The 20,249-nt window shown below is 43.9% G+C and overlaps 1 protein-coding gene across 1 annotated transcript in view; it reads right to left on the bottom strand.

The window, feature by feature from the left end:
• hydin (HYDIN axonemal central pair apparatus protein) overlaps positions 1 to 20,249 on the bottom strand; it is a 977,428-nt gene that overhangs the window by 59,617 nt on the left and 897,562 nt on the right. Inside the window, exons 80-82 of the mRNA XM_063066586.1 lie at positions 14,712 to 14,931; positions 10,000 to 10,212; positions 2,755 to 2,918 (exon numbers count right to left, since the gene is read on the bottom strand). Of these exons, the coding sequence (XP_062922656.1) occupies positions 2,755 to 2,918; positions 10,000 to 10,212; positions 14,712 to 14,931 (597 nt within the window). The remainder of the gene's footprint in view (positions 1 to 2,754; positions 2,919 to 9,999; positions 10,213 to 14,711; positions 14,932 to 20,249) is intronic.

The raw sequence follows: 20,249 nt of genomic DNA on the forward strand, positions 1-20,249 counted from the left end.
ACCAACTTGACTCTCAATAAACTTTGCGAAACCATCAGTATCCATGAAACCACACACCCAGAGGCTGCTTTCATCATCGCTGGAGATGGTAACCAGGCGTTTCTGTCTAGAGCTTACCCAAAGTTCTGCCAACACATCGAGTTGAGCACACAGGGAGGAAGCATACTTGACCACTGTTACGCTACCTTCCACAATGCCTACAAAGCACTTTGCTGCCGTCCCTTTAGAAAGTCTGACCATTCCTCCACCTTGCTCCTGCCCACCTACAGGCAGAAATTGAAGCAGGAAGTGACTATAGTGAAAACCATCCACTGCTGGTCCAACCAGTCAGACTCTAAGTTACAACACTGCTTTGATAGAGTCACGTGGGAGGTATTTCGAGCTGAGAACATGTTCGGATACATGGAAGTGATCACAAGCTTCATTCAGAAGTGTATTGAAGATGCTGTTTCTCAAAAATCAGTCCAGGTTTACCCAAACCAGAAGCCTTGGGTAAATAGTCCAATGCATGTTTCTCTCAGCACAAGGGATAAAGCCTTCGCCTCTGGAGACCAACAGGAGCTCAGGAGATGCCACTACGATTTACGTAGAGCCATCAAGGTGGCAGAATGGCAACACAGGGACAAAATCCAGTCATAACTCTGCAACAATGACACACGCAGCGTATGGCAAGGACTGCACACCATCGCAGACTTCGAGCAAATGCAGCAGTACAGCCAACATTGCCACCTCACTCCTGGACGAGCTAAATGATTTTTACACCCAACGAGAGGTTGAGAAGACTGAACCCCTGACGAGAGCCACCAACAAGACCTGCTCCTTGGTCATCTCTGAGGCTGAGGTATGTAGAACATTCAAACGTGTCGATAGCAGCAAGGTAGCGGGGCTGGACGGCATCCCAGGGTGCATCCTCGAAGTGTGTGCTGAACAGCTGGCTGGGGTGTTTACGGACATTTTTAATCTCTCCCTCTCCCAGTGTGTAGTACCCCCCTGTTTCAAATCGACCATCATTGTCCCTGTACCTAAGATAGCCAAGGCAGCGTGCCTGAACGATTGACGCCCTGCCACACTCACCTCAATTACAAACAAATGCTTTGAGAGGTTGATTAAAGACTACATCTGCAGCAGGCTACCCCTACAATTCACCTACCGGTGGAACCGGTCTACCAATGACGTCATAGCCACAGCTCTACCCACCATCCTCACTCACCTGGAGAAGAGAGATCTATACGTTAGAATGCTGTTCTGGACTACAGTTCAGCATTCAACACCATAATTCCCTCCAGGCTTGATAGGAAGCTCAGAGACCTCGGCCTGCACCCCACCTTGTGCATCTGGATCCTAGACTTCCTATCAGCTCACCGACAGGTGGTAAGGACGGGCTCCCTCACCTCTGCCCCTCTGACCCTCAACACAGGTGCCCCCAGGGTTGTGTCCTGAGTCTCCTTCTCTACTCTCTTTACACCCACAACTGTACTGCCACACTCAGCTCCATCTGCCAATCACACTCGCCGATGACAAGACATTGATCGGCCTTGTTTCTGGTGGTAATGAGACAGCTTACAGAAGAGAAGTTGACACCCTGACACAATGGTGCCAAGATAACCACCTCTCCCTCAATGTCCAAAAAACAAAAGAGCTGATTGTGGATTACAGGAGGAATGGAGACAGGCTCACCCCAGTCAACATCAGTGGGTCTGCAGTTGTGAGGGTGAGTAGCTTCAAGTTCCTCGGTATACACACCACCGATGATCTCACCTGGACTGCACACACTGGCTTTGTGGCAAAAAACGCACAACAGCATCTCTTCCACCTCAGCCGACTGAAGACGTTCGCCATAGGTCCCCAAATCCTCAAGACATTCTACAGGGGCACCATTGAGAGCTTCCTGACTGGCTGTATCACCGCCTGGTACGGGAACTGCACCAACCTTGATTGCTGGGCACTGCAGAGAGTGGTACAGACAGCCCAGTGCATCTGTGGATGTGAACTTCCCTCCATTGAGGACATTTACAGCAGCAGGTGCAGAAAGAAGGCCTGGAAGGTCATTGCGGACACCAGTCACTCCGACCATGAACTGCTTCAGCTGCTTCCGTCTGATGAAGGTTACCACAGCATTAAAGCCAGGACCAACAGGCTACGGGACAGCTTCTTTCTACAAGCTATTAGACTTTTAAATTCACATGTCTGTACATTGGGATGGAGTCATAACACAAAGATTGTTATTCCCCATATTGTGGGATGGATGTAAGATTTAAATAAATTCTACAAATTCTAAAAAGAAAAGGCTGGAGGATCACAGCAGCCCAGGTTGCATCTATGGAAAAGAGTAAACAGTCAATGTTTCAGGCCAAAACCCTCATCAGTCCTGATGTTTAGCAATACGGTGACCACTTAAATCACTTTGCACTAGAACTGTTATTTTATTTTGTCCTAATTGTGTTTCTTCTTGGAAAAAATGTGTTTAATTTATGTTTGTGATTAATTTGTGATTAATTTGTGATTGCTGCTTCTATGCTACGTGCATGTGATGCTGTTGCAAGTTTGTAATTGTACTTGTGCACACGACATCAAACTTGAACTTGGCTTTGGCCTTCACCACAGTCACCGACAAAACTCAAGTCTTGTTACTTCACAATGAGAAAGCTCTATCAACCAGATAGTGGGCTATTCTGTCCTGAGTAGGCAGGTGCACGTCACATGGCCATGAGCTCACCCTGAGACTAGATTCCATGCGTCATGAGGTTGGCTTACCGTTGAGCAATGTGCAGCCAATTGCTGATGGAGAATGTAACTGTGTGCGAGGTCTTGCAAGGAACCTCACGATTGATGACTGCAACAGCCTTCGGAGGTTCAGCTACTCCTTGTAACATGTAGAGCAGTCCTGCACCATCAGGCAATGGGAAGAAGATAGAGCCCTGGAGGAACAGAGATTATAATCAATACTTGGGTTACAATATTGTACATACTCGTCAAACATTTCCACGGACATTTTTGCATTTATGCAAAAAGGTTTATTACTGTTGTCCGCCATGTGAAACAAATACTTACTGATTAGTACTGATGCAGAGACACAACTGGGCAGCATTCATTTATTTCAAGGGCATTTGCTGCAAACACCCAATAGGTACGTCTGAACGACTGGCGTCCTGTCGCACCACCTCAGTAACAAGCAAATGCTTTGAGAAGCTGGTCGAAGACTACAGCTGGCAGCCTGCTACCACCCACACTGGACCCCCTACAGTTCAACTGCTGTGCTGGAAGTGGGCATTTCTGAGCTTTCTGTGCTTTATTATTATGCTTAAGGATAATTTGTGGTCATGCACACCCATCTGATGGTCTATTCCTGTGCAAAAGTTTGCCCCTGCCCACGAAATTGAGAGTACCTTGGATGTGCTGCATGAAGATAAAACGAGAGAAATGTGTTCCACTTCACTCACAGACGTGGGTACTGATATCCCTGTAGATAAGAGAGGAGCCACATTCCCCATGCCATATGACTCCCAAGTGAGGTGGGAATGTGGGGCAGGACATGGCCTTCCTGAACTGGTGTAGTCTGTCTGGGGATGGCACCCTTGGGGAGGGAGCTTCTGGACTCCAACCCCGTGAGCGGGAAGGACCGATGATAGACTTCACGATCAGGGTGGTGTGCGACAGCAGGACACCTGGAGGTGTTGGTGTCCCTGCACACCTGCTGCCTTTTGCTTCTTGGTATAAGAGACTACAGGCTCGGGGCAGAATTTTCAACAAGTAACTGCAGTGCATTCCGTAGAGTGTAGGTGAACTGCAGTTTTCCAGCAGAGAGGGATCAAGTGTTTAGCATGGTGGCGGGCGAGTCAATTGAACAGGCTGCGTTGTCCTGACTGATGTTGAGCTTCTCGAGATCGGTGGGAGCTACACTTATCCAGGCAAGTAGAGGGTGTCCCCTTACACACCCAACTTGTTCTTCCTAGATGGCGGACGGGGTTGAGGTGTCAGTCATTGTTGGACACCCAGCCTCCGGCCTGTTCTTGAAGCTGCAGTGGTCCTGAGTATCTGCCCAACCATGAGCATGTTGATTGTTGGAAACCTACAGGTGGGAATGACCTTCACGGTCAAGGGGAGCTAGTCAGATAATCTCTTTGTGGAGATGGACATTGCTTAGCAAACTATTGTGTTTGTTCGCCTACAACTACTGATGAGAGCCAAACTCAGACAATAGAACAAGCTAGAATTTGAAACAACCTTTTTTTCGGTAAACTCAGCACAAACTCACACTCCCCAGTACGATTATCTAAATGGTTCAGCCCAGAATAATTGCGTCCTTGATTGGGACAAGCACTAATCAGTGAAAGCCAGCCTGGGATTGGTTTCAGCGGACCACTAGGTGTTGATTGTTTGGCTTGCCGTAACACCTCCGTCATGAAGATTATTACCTGTAGTATTTGAGCTGAGGGTTGATTTGGAAAGGAACAGCCGGTTTATGTTGAGGATTAGTCCACCTTAGTGGTCACAGTCTGTCACTTTCTTGTTGTGAGGTTACTTGTTGCTGTGTTGGCACTGGTGGTTGGTTCTGTCGGGGTAATTCAAAGCCTTCCAGGAGGGAATGAACATCCAGCTCTGTGTTTGAAGACCTACCCAACAAACATGTTGAGCCTTTGGGAGCCCATAACCACAACTGGCTGATGTGGTGACACCAGCGATGTCTGTCTGCAATAACTTCGTAGAGCACTTTCCCCATTCACTGACATTCTGACCTGGTATCCAGGGGTCTTGCCCATTGTGATACTGTTTGGCCCACACTTCAGCTCTGGACTAGAATGATTTCACCTGTCAACCAAGGTTAATGTGGCTGTCTTTGTGCACCTGACCAGATGTTGGACACTGACAACAGATGGTCAGCTGCACAGTTTTCTTCCCAAAAGTGGCTCAGCTGGAAACTTCCCCTTGAGGCCCAGAGGCAGTGTAATTCGATATATCAGCAGGAATGTGTTGAGAGGTTTGGATGATGCTCCTACCCCTCTTGATTTCAGAAGTGGCCATTTCAAGGTATACACAAACTTCTCTGCTTGGCTGTTGGACTGTGGATGATATGGGGGTGAGCAGATGTGGATAATTCCACTGTTCTGGCAGAATGCCTTTGTCAAAACAAGCTTTTCCAGAATGTTGAATGATAGCCTCCGTCATTGACTTCGTTGATAAAACTTCTGGCCATTTGGAATAAGAGTCAACCAGGACAAGGTAGGTACACCCATTGACTGAGCCAGTGAAGTCAAAATGTACTTGACTCCAAGGTCTGGTAACCTGAGGCCGTGCTTATGGAGCAACTCTACTTGGGTCGTTTGCTGCCATGGAGCACTGAGTGCACTGCGTGCATAAGGATGTGGCATCTTCATCTATACCCGGCCAGCACACAAAGCTTCTTGCCAGGGCTTTTATTCGATTGATGCCCAGCTGACCATGGTGGAATTGTTTCAATACCCTGGGTCAAAGTATTTGTGCAAGTATTCTTTCTCCAAATGTTAGTCGTTGAGAGTGATGTATGATGTTGTTAGAAGGTATAATATCTTCCTCAACTTTGACTGGCCATCCATTAACGAAGTAGTTGGAAATATATTGAAGAGGATCTGCAGCTCTGATCTTGTTGACCGTGACCAGGAGACCTTCAGCAGCATCCGATACAATCCAGTAGATTTCACAATCAATTGAAATCACAGCCACAACTGTCTTTGTTTATAGGGCATCTGCCTGACCAAATTTATGAGTTGTTGTGTATTTGATTTCAAAATCGTAGGCTGATAATATTGTTGCCCTTCTTTGTATATGGTTGCCTGTATACATTGCAATGCCTCTCTTAAACATGAAGATGGACAACAAAGGCAACGCCAACGGCCTGGCTTTCGCTCACTGCTGGGATGGATCTCTCTGCTGCCACAGAAGGAGTCTGTGTGGCGGCCTATTGCTGGCTGTTGCCAGAGGGCAGGTCTTTGCATTCGATTGATCTCTCTCTCTCTCTCCTCTCCTCTCCTCTCTCTCTCTCTCTCTCTCTCTCTCGATGCTGTCGGATGATGTTACCGAGGTTCTGCATTTATGAATTGGACTGTGGACTGTCGTATGGTTTTTATATTCTTTGTTTACACCTGTTCTTTCTCATTGCCATGTGGCACAATTTGTTAGTTTTTTATGTGGGGGAGAGGGTTTGGGGTTGGTTCTTGTTGTGCTTTGTTAGTTTTTTATGTGGGGGAGGGGGTTTGGGGTTGGTCCTTATTGTGCTTTGTTAGTTTTTTGTATGGGGGAGGGGGTTTGGGGTTGGTCCTTATTATGCTTTGTTAGTTTTTTATGTGGAGGGGAGGGTTTGGGTGCTGATGATAGTGTTGTCGTATTTTTCATATGGGGGTGTAAGGTTTGATGTTTTTCTTTGAATGACCTCCATGGTTTTCTTTGTTTTGTAACTATCTGCAGAAGACAAATCTCAGAGTTGTATACTGCATATATACTTGAGAGCGAAGCGTCTGCCATAAAGCATCTTGTGAAATTTCTTCAGAGCTAAGATGTTTCCCAAGGCTTCTTTCTTGATTTGTCGATAGTTCTTTTCTACTGCATCAGTGACAGGGCTGCATGCATGACAGCTTTTTCGGAACTGTCTGGAAGATATGGTGTATGACAGCTCGCACCCTATAGTTAGATGTGATGACGATTGGCAACTCTGGGTTGAAATCAGCCAAGAAAAGGTTGGATAACAGCATATTCTTCAACTGATCAAAAGCTTCTTGACATTATTTGACCATTTTTACGTAGCACTCTAGTTGAGCAGGGAATTTGGTGGTTCCCTCAGCTGGTGCACTGCTGGGAGAAGTGCTGAATAATGATTGATCATGTCCAGAAATGGCCGTAAAGTGCTGACATCTGATGGTGGAAGCATCTTCAAAATAGCAGGGATGTTTTCAGGATCTGGGTGACAATCGTGCTCATCTATGATGAATCCCAGTTACTTGAAGGAAGACATCATGAAACTACATTGTGCTGCCTGAAGTCATAATCACAAATCTTGTAGCTTGTTCAACATTTGGTCCAGGCATTGGTATAGTCCTGACTGCACTGTGCCCTTCGCAATGATTTTGTCGAGGTAAGTGGCAACATTATTAACACCACTCAGCATGGTGCCCATAAGGTGCTGGAAAATTGAAGGAACTGTCTTTACCCTGAAAGGCAGATGGAGGAAGGAAAACAACCTCTTATGTGTTGCAATGGTGAGAAGCTGTTGTGAATTTTCTGCCACTTCTACCTGGAAGTACACTTTAGTCATGTCCAACTTTGCAAATAGCGACCATCGTTCAATTTTGCAAAAAGATCTGCTGGTATTGGTAATGTAAGAAGTCTGCACACATCCTCCTGTGCCATTGGCTTTCTTGATAATGAATACTGGAGCTGCCCAATATGAGTAGTTGACAGCTTTGATCACACCAACTTATTGCAGGAGATCTAGCCTTTGCTCCATGATTGGTGAAGCTGTGTATGGTACTGGTCTTTTGGGACAGAGGACTGAGTTTTCACCTGGATGGAGATGAAGTTCTGTTTGCAGTTTGGTGCAGCAATCTAAACCTTCTTGAAACGCTGCTGCTTAGCACTGTTATAGTTGTTGTTCTATGGTCTCACATACTATGGTGGTATGGTGTCAAATGACATGATTTGTATGGCCAATGTCTTCATAAAGATTTCATCCAGAGGGATTCTCCAGAAGTCAAGCTTCTCCATCCAGTCAGTGGCAGGATACTCAGATCTGGCTGATCTGTTAAGTAACTCACAACATTCAGCTTCACTATGCCCTGCAGTTCACCAGTCAGCTAGAAAGTTCCACCTAATGCACTGCAGACAGACTGATGAGTTGATTTGCCTGTGGAGACCCACGTTTCCACCACGTCCATTTGGAGATAATGGTGATGTCTGACACAGTGTCCAGTTGTAGTTTGCTCAACTAATTGTTGATAAATACATTGACGTACTGTCTCCTGGGAGTGAAGTCCACTTTGAAGCCGACCATTAAATTTCTTGTGAATTTTAGTGACCTTTGAAACTTCTTGTCCTTGTGTTCTACTAACCTTCAACACAGTGAAGGACATCAAAAGCACCTCAGTGATGGCATTCACACAAATGTGCAACTGGGCACTGCATTGACCTTGGTCTGTTCATCCAGGTTGGAATGGCGTTTTAAGGTTGATCAAACACTGACATTCTTGAATGACAGCTTGTAGAGTCATATCAGAGTCTTGCTCCAGTATGGCCAGGAGCTGCATACGATTATCTGTGCCTGAAGATCTGTCAGACAGTTTCATCAAATGATAGGTCCCGCAGGTTCTCAGGCAGAATGAAGTTGAAATAAAACTCATGTTCAACAGTACCCAATTTTTGGAGCAAAGTATATGTTTTCCAGGAGTTGTCTTTACTGGTGAACTTGACCCAGAATACATCTTCATATTGATTCAATCATGATTCGAATGTAACTCCCAAAGTCGCATCAAACTGGAAGTTGGAAATAGACTCAACAACCAAGTCATGTGTTTTGTTCAGTGCTTGAGCTCACTCATAACCTGCTGGTTAATGTTTCAATTAACTTCAGCTGTGGCGCTTCAAATCGAGCTTACTACTGTTGCAGAATTGTGCAAAAGTTTTCTGCAGAAATTGTCACATGGATATAATACAGCACCTCATCACCAATTTGTTGTGTTCACTTGCCTATAACTACTGAGGAGACTTGAAGCCAGACAATAGAACTAAGCCGGAACTCGAAATAACTCTTTATTCGGTAAAACTACACGAGTCTCAAAACTCAGCTCAAACTCACACTCCCCAGTACAACGATTTAAATGGCTTACTCCAGAACAACTAAGTTCTTGTTTGGGACTTGCATCCATCAGTGAAGGTCAGCCTGGGATTGGTTTCAGCTGACCACTAGGTGCTGGTTGCTTTGCCTTGCCGTTACACAAAGGATTCATGTGAGAAGGATGTTATCAGCTACATATCAGGGCATCTCGTTGAAACCCTGCCACATTCAGGCTCAGGCTGCTTCACCTGCAATCAAAAAAGGAATAACACATTGTGCAGCGCTCCCCACCTCTACAATGGAGAATGCAGGCAGCAGCTGTGATAGGGGAAGGTACTGACAAGGCCCCTTGCAGCTGCACATTGGCCAGTTTGGTGGGATTCCCATCTGTAAGAGAATACAAGGTGTATGGAAAGAGCCCACCTGTATCCTTTGCACAGAATTTCCAAGCAATACTTGCCAAGCAGGAGATGGTGGGCAGTTCACATCAGCTCTTACTCACACTCCCACAGAGATGTGATAGCTCAGAAAGAACAGCAAGCCTAGCTGGAAAGTCACCAGGTCAGGACTGCTCAACGGCACAGTGAAACATCAAAAAGCAGAAACCTGCACACACTGGAAAGAATAGAAAATGCTGGACATATTCAGTTTGTATCCACAGATTTTACATAAACTGCTGAATACTCCCAGCATTTCCTGCTTTGTAGTGTCTGTATCATTCTATACATCCGGCTCAGTTCTCCTGCACTGGGGCAGGTTTATAGAGTGACACTCACACGAACAGTAAATCTAAAATAAAATCAGAAAATGCAGCAGCTCTGGGAAGAGAAATAAAGTTCACTTTTCAGGTCAAAGACTCTCTGTCAGAAGCATTAACTCTGTTTCTTTCCTCACAGATGCAGCCTGACCTACTGAGTGCTTCCAACAGTTTTTGTTTGTGATTTATATAGCAGTCAATTATCCCACCAGAATATCTTTGGGAGCACCCAGCAAAAACCCATGTGGATACAGGGAGAAGATGCGGAATCCACACACAGAGCATCAGAGGTCCAGATTGAACTGGACGGTCACTGAAACAGTGGTGCCCACTGTTCTGCTCCTATTACCTGATAGTTCATGACCTTCTTTTGAATTTAATGTTTCAACATTTCTGTTCATAAACAGCTCATAAATCTCTCTGTGCTGCTGGACATTTTTACCTGATGTTTCTTGCCATCGACAGACATTGTTAATGGCCTGTATGTAATCTCATATGGTTGGTTCTGCTGATGAGGTTGCACGATTATATTCTTTGGTCCCATCCAATATTCTCCTTCAATTATAGGCCACAGGTTCCAGATTTGGTTGGTGCGGTTTGTCAGCTGAATGGCGTGTGTCTGTTTAGTCCGAACACAGCAACTGAAACTGATCACCTGTAAGATAAATGGAGATGTTAAGCATGGTTGGAACCTTCCCGGGCAACTTCTGGTCCATGCACACATCACGTATCTACAGCAAGTTCAAGTTTACTGCCATCTGATGTACATATATACAACCAGATAGAACGTCCGTCCTTCAGACCATAGTGCACTCACAATGCATATGTCATACACAGCGCATTAATATTACCACAATTAAGCTAATAAAATGCAAATTATTGCTGTAGTGTGCAGCACAGGGACACTATAAACAATAAACAAAGAGTTTGTGGGTCGAGTGGTAGGGATCCTCAACAAAACTTGCGACCCTTTTGTATACAACACTCTCAGAAGGGGGAAGGAGACCCCAATGATTCTCTCAGCAGCTTTTAATTATCCTCTGTAGGGTCTTGTCTCCTGTGAATGCAAGAACAGTTTTCATTTACTGCTTATACTAGCAGCCCTCTTGGATGCAAACTTCATGGCAATGTGGTCGGCAGGGGCTTTCTTGGGGCCACTTTCATTCTGCTTTCGTACCCTCACTGCAGGTAGTCACACTCATCGCTGTGATCAAATTGCAGAATTAGAACTTGCAAAGCTGTGACTTTTTGGAATTATGTTGTATTTTATCTATGGTCTACCATTATATAGAACTGGGATATTTCTAAATTGGTTTGTTGTTGTCACTAATACCAAGGTACGGGGAAAAACTTGTTTTTCACATCATCCATGCAGATCATCTTGTTAGAGCAGTGCTGTGAAATTGTATAAAGGAAAACAAGAGAATATAGGATAAAGAGTGATAGCTACAGAGAAGTTGTAGTGCAGGCAGACAATAAGCTGCAAGGCCTTAACGAGTTAGACTCAGCGTTCAAGTGTTCACCTTAACATGCTAGGGACCATTCAGCTTTAAAGCAAAGGGATAGAAGATATCCTTCATTCTGGTGGAAACCAAATTATTGAGAAAATCCGCTTGTCCCTGATGCATTCAGGCGGCTGAATCAGTTTGCTACATGCATGACTTTATTCTATGTTTTGGCTATTCAAAAAAGGCTCTAAAATTGAACCAGTAAATTATAGGCCGGTGAGCCTGACATCTGTAGATGGGAAAGTTAAAGGATGGTATTCTGAGGGACAGAGCCTATAAAATGTATTCACCCCCTTGGAAGTCTTTGTGTTCTATTGTTTTACAACATTGAATCACAGTGGATCTAATTTGGCTCTTTTGACACTGATCAACAGAAAAGACTCTTTCATGTCAAAGTGAAAACACATTTCTACAAATTGGTCTAAATTTACTACAAATATAAAACACAAAATAATTGATTGCATAATATTCACCCACTTCAAGTCAGTATTTAGTAGATACACCTTTGGCAGCAATTACAGCCTTGAATCTGTGTGGATAGGTCTCTATCAGCTTTGCATATCTGGACACTGCAATTTTTCCTTTTTCTTCTTTACAAAACTGCTCAAACTCTGTCAGATTGCATGGAGATCATGAGTGAACAGACCTTTTCAAGTCCAGCTACAAATTCTCAATAGCATTGATGTTTGTACTCTGACTTGGCCACTCCAGGGCATTAACTTTGTTGTTTTTAAGCAAGTTCTGTGTAGCTTTTGCTTTATGCTTGGGGTCATTGTCTTGCTGGAAAATAAATTTTCTCCCAAGTTGCAGTTCTCTTCCAGTCTGTATCAGGGGGTTTTCCTCCAGGATGGGAGTATGCAATTTAAATGGTTCAGCATAGAATAGATGGGCTGAAGGGCCTGTATCTGTGCTGTACTTTTCTATGACTCTGTGCTCATTGAACTTGGATGCAGAACAAATAATACTATATCATGTCTGCACTTGCCAATGTACCGATCTAACTAATCACCTGCACTTAGTCTATGTCCCTTTATTCCCTGCCTGTTCACGTCTAAATGCTTCTGAATCATCACAAATGCATATACTTCTTCCACCTCCCCTGGCAGCACTTTGCAGGCACCTGCAAGTCTCTGGGTAAAATAAAAACCTGCCTCACAGATCTTCTTTACACCTCCCCTTTTCACCTTAAAGCTACAGATATTTGACTTTTCTGCCCTTGGAAAGAGACTGTGACTATCTACCATATCTTTGCCTCTCACAAGAACATAAGAACAGTCCACCTGACTGACTTTTCCCCATAACCCTTAATTCCTCTACTAAGCAAAAATCTATCCAACCTTGTCTTTAATATATTTACTGAGGTAGCCTCCACTGCTTCACTGGGCAGAGAATTCCACAGATTTACTACTCCCTGGGAAAAGCAGCTCTTCTTCATTTCCATCCTAAATCTACTCCCCCAAATCTTGAGACTATGTCTCCTAGTTCTAGTCTCACCCACCAGTGGAAACAACTTTCCTACCTCTAGCTTATTCATCCTGTTCATAATTTTATGTGTTTCTATAAGATCTCCCCTCATTCTTCTGAATTCCAGTGAGAACAGTTCCAGGCAACTTAATAATCTCTCCACAGTCGAGCCCCCTCATCTCTGGAATCAATCTGGTGAATCTGCTCTGCACCGCCTCCAAAGCCAGTACATCCTTCCTCAAATAAGGAGACCAGAACTCCTCCAGGTGTGGCCCCACCAGTACCTGGTACAGTTGCAATATAACGTCCCTGCTCTTAAGTTCAATCCCTCTAGTAATAAAGGCCAACATTCCATTTGCCTTCTTGATAACCTGCTGCACCTGAAAACTAACCTTTTGTGATTCATGCACAAGTACTCCCAAGTCCCTCTACACAGCAGCATGCTGCAAATTTTTACCACTTAAATAATAATCGGCTCTTCCATTTTTCCTTCCAAAGTGGATGACCTCACATTTGTCAACATTGTACTCCACCTGCCAGACCCTTGCCCACTTACTTAACTTGCCTGTATCTCTCTGCAGACTCTCCATATCTTCTGTACAGTTTGCTTTTGAATTTAGTATCATTAGCAAACTTAGATACACTACACTTCCATATAGTTAATGTATATCATGAACAGTTGTGGGTCCAACACCGACCCCTGCGGCAAACCACTCACCACTGATTGCTAACCAGAGTAACACCCATGTACCCCAACTCTCTGCTTTCTATTAGTTAACCAATCCTCTATCCATGCTAATACATCACCCCCAACTTGATACATCCTTAACCTATGGATAAGTCTTTTATGAGGCACCTTATTGAACGCCTTCTGGAAATGCAAGTAAATATTGTCCATCTGTTCCCCTCTATCCACTGTGCTCATTATATCCTCAAAGAACTCCAGTAAGTCAAACAGGTCCTGCCTTTGCTCAATCCCTGCTGCATCTGCCTGATGGATCCATTTCCTTCCAGATCCCTCGCTATTTCTTCTTTAATGATAGCTTCAAGCATTTTCACAACTACAGATGTTAAACTAACTGGCCTATAGTTACCTGCCTTTTGCCTACATCCTTTTTTGAAATGTGGCGTGACACTTGCTGTCATCCAATCGGCTGGGACCTGCCCAAAGTCCAGAAATTTTGGTAAATTATCACCAAAGCCACTATTATAACTTCTGCCATTTATTTCAGTACCCTGGGATGCATTCCATCCGAACCAGGGGACTTATCTATCTTCAGGCCCACAAGTTTGTTCAGCATGACCTCTTTAGTGATAGCTGTTGTATCGAGGTCCTCACCTCCAATCGCATCCATAACATCTCTCTTTGGCATATTAGACGTGTCTTCCACTGTGAAGACTGACACAAAATAGTCATTCAAAGCATCCGCCATTTCCTCATTACCCAATATTAATTCCCCTTTCTCGTCCTCCAAGGGAGCTATGTTCACTTTAGCTACCCTTCTCCGCTTTATATAATTATAAAAACTCTTACTATACGATTTTATATTTTGTGTTAGTTTATTTTCATAATCTATCTTCCCTTTCTTTATTGCTTGCTTCGTGGTATTTCATTGCCTTTTAAAGTTTTCCCAATCTTTTAGTTTCCTACTACTCTTGGTGACTTTATATGCATGAGCTTTAGTTTGATGTCTTCTTTTATTTCCTTAGTATTTCCTTAGTTATCCAAGGCTGGCTCTCCCCACCCTTACTGTCCTTGCTTTTAACTGGAATATACTTTTGTTGAGCATTGTGAAAAATCTCTTTGAAAGTCTGCCACTGTTCCTCAACTGTCCCACCATGTTTGATCTCTGCAACTGTTAACTCTGGTTTTACAACACTATGTAAAGCATCACTTTTACAGTGTAGCCCATGGCAAGCACCTTGCACTGAGGCTTCATAAAACTGACAGATGACTACTTTTCAAGAATTTACCATGCCGGACTGTGAACAATGAGTGATTTCCCTTCGCAGAGCTGCAGGCCAAGAGTGACTGAGAACACCCTGTGCAAAGAGGGGAACAAGAGCTCTGAGCTGATACAATGCCTCTCAAGTCCCAAACACATCCCAAGCTGCAAGAGTGACAGGGCCCCGTGATAACACAAAATGCCACAACCTCTTAGTGTAGAGTTAGTGGTTGTACCTCTTTCATGGCTGATGCTGGCACACACGATCCTGTTAGGTGGATTTGGAGGGATTTGGCTCTTTCAATGAAGCAGTTCAGGTCTTGCACACGAATGTCTGTGTTCACAGCGGCAGGATGGAATTCCACCTCCAAGGACACTTCCATTCCTGGTGACAGATAACCCTCCACAGGGCTGATTGAGAAGTGTGGCTTAAATCTTTCAATTTCCCACCTAAAGCTGCAATATGAACATTTTAGAGAAGAAGATTTAATTTCTGGTGCTTTGTCAAAGGGCTTAACTTGTTTGACTTACACTTTTAACATTTAATATTAACATATTAAAATATCTTAAACACGAGAAAGTCTGCAGATGCTGGAAATCCAGAGCAACACATACAAAATGCTGGAGGAACTCAGCAGGTCAGGCAGCATCTATGGAAATGAATAAACAGTTGACATTTCAGGCCGAGACCCTTCTCCCGGACAGTAAAGGAAAGGGAGATGATGCCAGAGTGAAAAGATGGTGGGAGGGAATTGGGGGATTGCTTTGTCTAGCACCTCCACTCCATTTGCCAAAAGAGGAACTTCCTTGTGGCTAAACATTTTAATTCCCTTTCCCATTCCTATTCCAATATGTCAGTCCATCACCTGCTCTCGTGTCAAGATGAGGCCACCCTCAGGGTGGAAGAGGAATACCTTATATCTTATCTGCATAGCCTCCAACCTGATGGCATGAATACCAATTTCTCCTTTTGGTAAAAACATTTCATCCCTCCCCCTTTCCTCTCTTCTATTCCCCACTCTGGCCTTTTACCTCGTCTCACTTGCCTATCACTTCCCCCGGGTCTCCTCCTCCTTCTCTTCCTCCTATGATCCACTCTCCTCTCCTATCAATTCCTTCCTCTCCAGTCCTTTACCTTTCCCACCCACCTGGCTTCACCTGTCACCTTATAGCAAGCCTCTTTTCTCTCCTCCCACCTTTTTATTTCTGGCATCCTCCTTCCTTTTCAATCCTGAAGAAGAAAACTTTGGATGCTGCATGACCTGCTGAGATCTTCCAACACTCAGTGTGTGTTGTGTTGCTTTAAAACATCTTAGTGGAGAATTGGATGGTGGCCAAATGTTCGGTGAAATGGGTGAGCTTTAAGACGTACAAACAAAGAAGGTAAACGGTTCTGTAATATCTGACGTCCATGTCAAGGGGCTAGATCACCCCCACATGTAAGAATGTGAAGAATCTACTTTCCATATATGATTTAATGGTCATCAATAGTAAACACCGTTAATGTGTTGAACAGAGCACAACTCATCTTACTTGTGAGACCAAACACTAGCCAGCAAGATGTGATACGACCGGACAAAGTACAAAATTCTCTCCAACACTGTACCTTATCAACCAGAACACCTGAAAACAGGAATAGGAGTAGGCCACTCGGTCCCTCAAGCATGTCCCTCCATTCAACATAACTGATCTACCCCAGGCCTCCGCTCGTCTTCTGTGTCAATTCCACAGAACCCTCAGCTCTCAACATTTCAATAATGTAGCTATTTTTCTTTAAATACACCAAGTGATCCAGCCTGCAAGACAGAGAATTCCAGAGATTCACCACACTCTGTACTCTGAGAAGAAATTCCTGCATTTTCAGTTTAAGGTTTCTGGTTTTGATTTAAATTTAGAGTTGTTTATTAATGACATGTACATCAAAACATACAGTGAAATGTGTCATTTGCATTAACAACCAACACAGTCTGAGGATGTCCTGGGGGCAGCCCACAAGTGTCACCACACATGGTGGGAATATCTCAACTTTGCATCTTGTGAATCCTCAGGATCTTGTGTGTTTCAGGAAGATCACTCAAATCTCCAAAGAATACAGAGCTAACATTTTTAAGCTGCCTGTGACAGGAAAACTCTCTCATTTCAGGAAATAACTTGGAAAATCCTTCAATGCTAATATATCATCTATTAAATAAAGTGACTTATAAATGAATGAAAGAGCAGTTTATCTAAAGCTGGGGAGTTTCACACTCCTGCAGACGGCTGTGTGCCCAGACTGGAGATGAAGATGTTACACAACACCTAATCTTCAGCCTGGGCATGTTGCAGCCTGCAGACTCTGTATCAAATTATTTGGTGTTAAATAAGTCACTCCTTCTATCTGCCTGCATCAGAACTGACTATTCTTGCTTGCCATACTCTCTCCCCCACCCCCACCCCTTTTACTGTAGCGACTACTTTGCTGGCCATGTCCCAGTTGACTAGATTAAACAGCATTCCATAGATTATGCACATTAGCAAATAAAGTACATGCACAAAGAAGCATAATCAAATCTCAACACTTACCCAATCTGAGATATTCCCTTTACTTTACCCAAGTCCATTTCCCATTTTCTCTGCTGCCTTCCTAACTTGTTTTCTCTCTGACTCTGTTCTGATGAAGAGTTTCAGATCTGACACATTAATTGCCTCTACATACTGATGCTCCATGACTGCTGCAGCTTTTCCAGTATTCTCTGCTTTTAGCTCACTTTTCTTGCATTTGGGGGATTTGTTTTCACTAGCTATTTCATTGTTAATTTTGGATTACAGCAAATTCCAAACTACAGATGTCCAGCTAAATAGCCTTCAGTTGTTTGCCTTTTATCACCCTCTTTTCTTGCATGAGAGGGCTGCCGCAGTAAAGCAGCCAACATAATCAAAGACCCCCCACCACCCCAGACATTCTCCATTCTCCTCTCTCCCATCAGGCAGAAGATACAAAAGCTTGAAAGCATGTACCACCAATTTTAAGGACAGCTTCTATCCCATTGCTATAAGACTTCTGAACCGTCTGCTAGCCTATTGGTCTATTGATTATGTCCTTGCACCTTATTGTCTGCCCGCACTGCACTTTCTCTGTAACCATAACACTTTACTGTGAACTCTGAAACTGTTTTTCCCTTGTGCTACCTCGATGCACTGATGCGATGACATGATCTGTATGAATACTTGTGGTTTCCCCATCCACTGTCACCACATTCACTGCTTCCTCTGCAGAACACAGGGCGTTTGCAAATGACTCTACTCTCTCTGTGGTCAATTCCTTTTAAGCAATTGGATTCAGCTCATTAGATCCTGGTGACCTATCTACCTTCAGTCTCAATACCTTTTCCTATACTTTTTCTCTCCTGATCAGATTTGTAGCATATTTGTCCACACTACTTCAGTTATCCTTGAGGTATCTGCAATAATTCCCACTGTGAATGAAATAGGCTGATTCACTTTATGAATTAGAGGTATTGTATGCAAAAGCAAGGAAGCTAAGCTCTCCCTTTATAACCTAGTAGTTCTAACTCGGTTGGAGAACTCTTGGTTGCACACAAGCATTGAATGCCAAGGCTTCTCCAAGCCTGTAAAGAAGATTTACTGGAATAGTCTCGATGATGTGATGAGACTGCAGTTATTTTCACCTTGAAGTTAGGGAAAGACTCAACAAGAGCTGTTCAAAACCACATAGGTCTAGACAGGCAAATAGGGAGAAACTGCTTCCAGAAGGGTCAGTAAACAGAGGACACAAACTTAAAATGATTGGCAGCATTTTGTGTGTAGTGAGTTCCAATGTTCCCGAGCAAAGGAAAGTGCAGTAGAATGGAAGCAACTGGATAATTCCCACAAGCTCGGTGACTGCCTTCTATGCCTCTGATACTCTTGATTCAGGGTCAGAACACACAGGCACCAGAGTCTCACCACCCGCACCAATGCACACAGAGGGTTCTGAATCTGCTAGTTTAAATCAGTGAATGTCGACTGTCATAGTGCTGCAGATGTTAAGACTAATAGGTGTCCATTAGAGATTTTAAGTGGTGCAGATGCCAATGGAGCGGCCCTGGACAGCTTTGAGGTTTTTCTGCTGGTCTGTTGCCAGTCTGATGCCTGAACCAGCTGGTAACGTAATAAACTCTTCTTGGGCTATAGCTGGATACAGCTATCAACTTTAACTGATGTGTTGATGACAAACTCTGCCATCGAAACCCCAGTTAAAATCAATACTTGTACCCGGCTGGTAGCCTGAGAAGAGTTTATTTTATTTGTAACGTATGCCGGGGAAGCATCAGATCCTTTTTCACAGTCCAAGTCATTACAAACTAGCTGGAGTCTGGCAAAACCTATTTAGTCCAGCCTCAAATAAAAAGGGAGGATACTGGAATTACTCAGCATGTCAGGCAGAACCTGTGGGAAAAGGAAAAGAGTTAATATTTCAGGTCGTAGTGGTCTTCAATCAGAAATGTTACATCTGTTTCTCTTCCCAAAGATGCAGCCCCGCCTGTTGAATATTTCTAATATTAAATGTTTTTACTTTATACTTCCCACATCTGCAGTTTTTGTTTTTGATTTTCTGTTTGGCACAGTCTGTCAACAAGTGTTGATTTTCCAACATTCGGAGGGCAAGATTAAGATGCACAACAGCAGAGCAGAGATGTGTATCTTCCTCAGTGAACCCTAGGGAAATGCATGGGTCAGATCACTTAGACAAGCACTGACAAAGAATTTAGTACTGTCACTAAACTGGGATCAACTGTTCTTCTTTTTCAGTGCCATGGCTTTGTTTAAAGCCAGATTTAAGGGTTCAGAGTTACAGAGCACAGAACAGGCCATCCGGACAAACTGGACATGCTGTCCAAGATTCCTATCTGTGTTAGCCCTGTTTGTCTGCATTTCCTCGATATATCCATAAACCTTTCCTTTTCGTACAGCCGTTCAAATGTTTTATTTATTAACCGTGCCTGCCCCTACTACCTCCTCTGGCACCTCTATGTGAAAAATTTGCCCTTCAGATCCTCTTTAAATCCTTCCCCTCTCAGTTTAAACCTCTGCCCTCTATTTTAAAATCCCTCACCCTGAAAGACAGGCTGTAACTATCTATCTTATTTATGCCCCTCATGACTTTACAAGCTTCTATAGGGTCATCCCTCAGCTTCCTTAGCTCCAGGGAAAAACAGTCCCAGCCCATCCAGTCTCTGCACGTAACTCAACCCAATCAGACTGTGCAGATATCAGCAGGCTGTCTGGGAAATGAGGCTATGCTCTCAGAAGAACACCCTTAACATATTGATCTAATCAACAGTAAACAGGGCTCAGCTAATCAGCATTGAAAGAAAATGAGAACTGCAGCCAACTTTGGGTTCCATGTTTCAGGATAAGAGTGCCCTCCAAGACTGGCAGATGTTGGAAGGTTGCAGTAAGTCAATTGGATTGAAATAGCTCAGTCAGAAGAAATTCTGTAGATAATCTGGAGCAACACACATCATGGTGGAGGAACTCTGCTGGTCAGGCAGCATCACTGGAGGGAAATGAATAGCTGATGTTTCAGGATGAGACCTTCACCAGAACTCAGAAGGAGAGACTGTGAGTTTGTATGTTTGGAGTTGAGGTGGCAAACAATCGGATGAACAAATAGCCATCAGTATCAGAGCCTGAAAAAGCTTCAGGCGTCCAAACAAGTTGCACTGGCAGCTAATTGGATTTAACATGTACAGTACTGTGCTAAAGCCTTTGGTACACATATAGAACTAGGA

This window comes from Mobula hypostoma, chromosome 14 (genome assembly GCF_963921235.1).
Source record: "Mobula hypostoma chromosome 14, sMobHyp1.1, whole genome shotgun sequence".
Lineage (NCBI taxonomy): Eukaryota > Metazoa > Chordata > Chondrichthyes > Myliobatiformes > Myliobatidae > Mobula > Mobula hypostoma.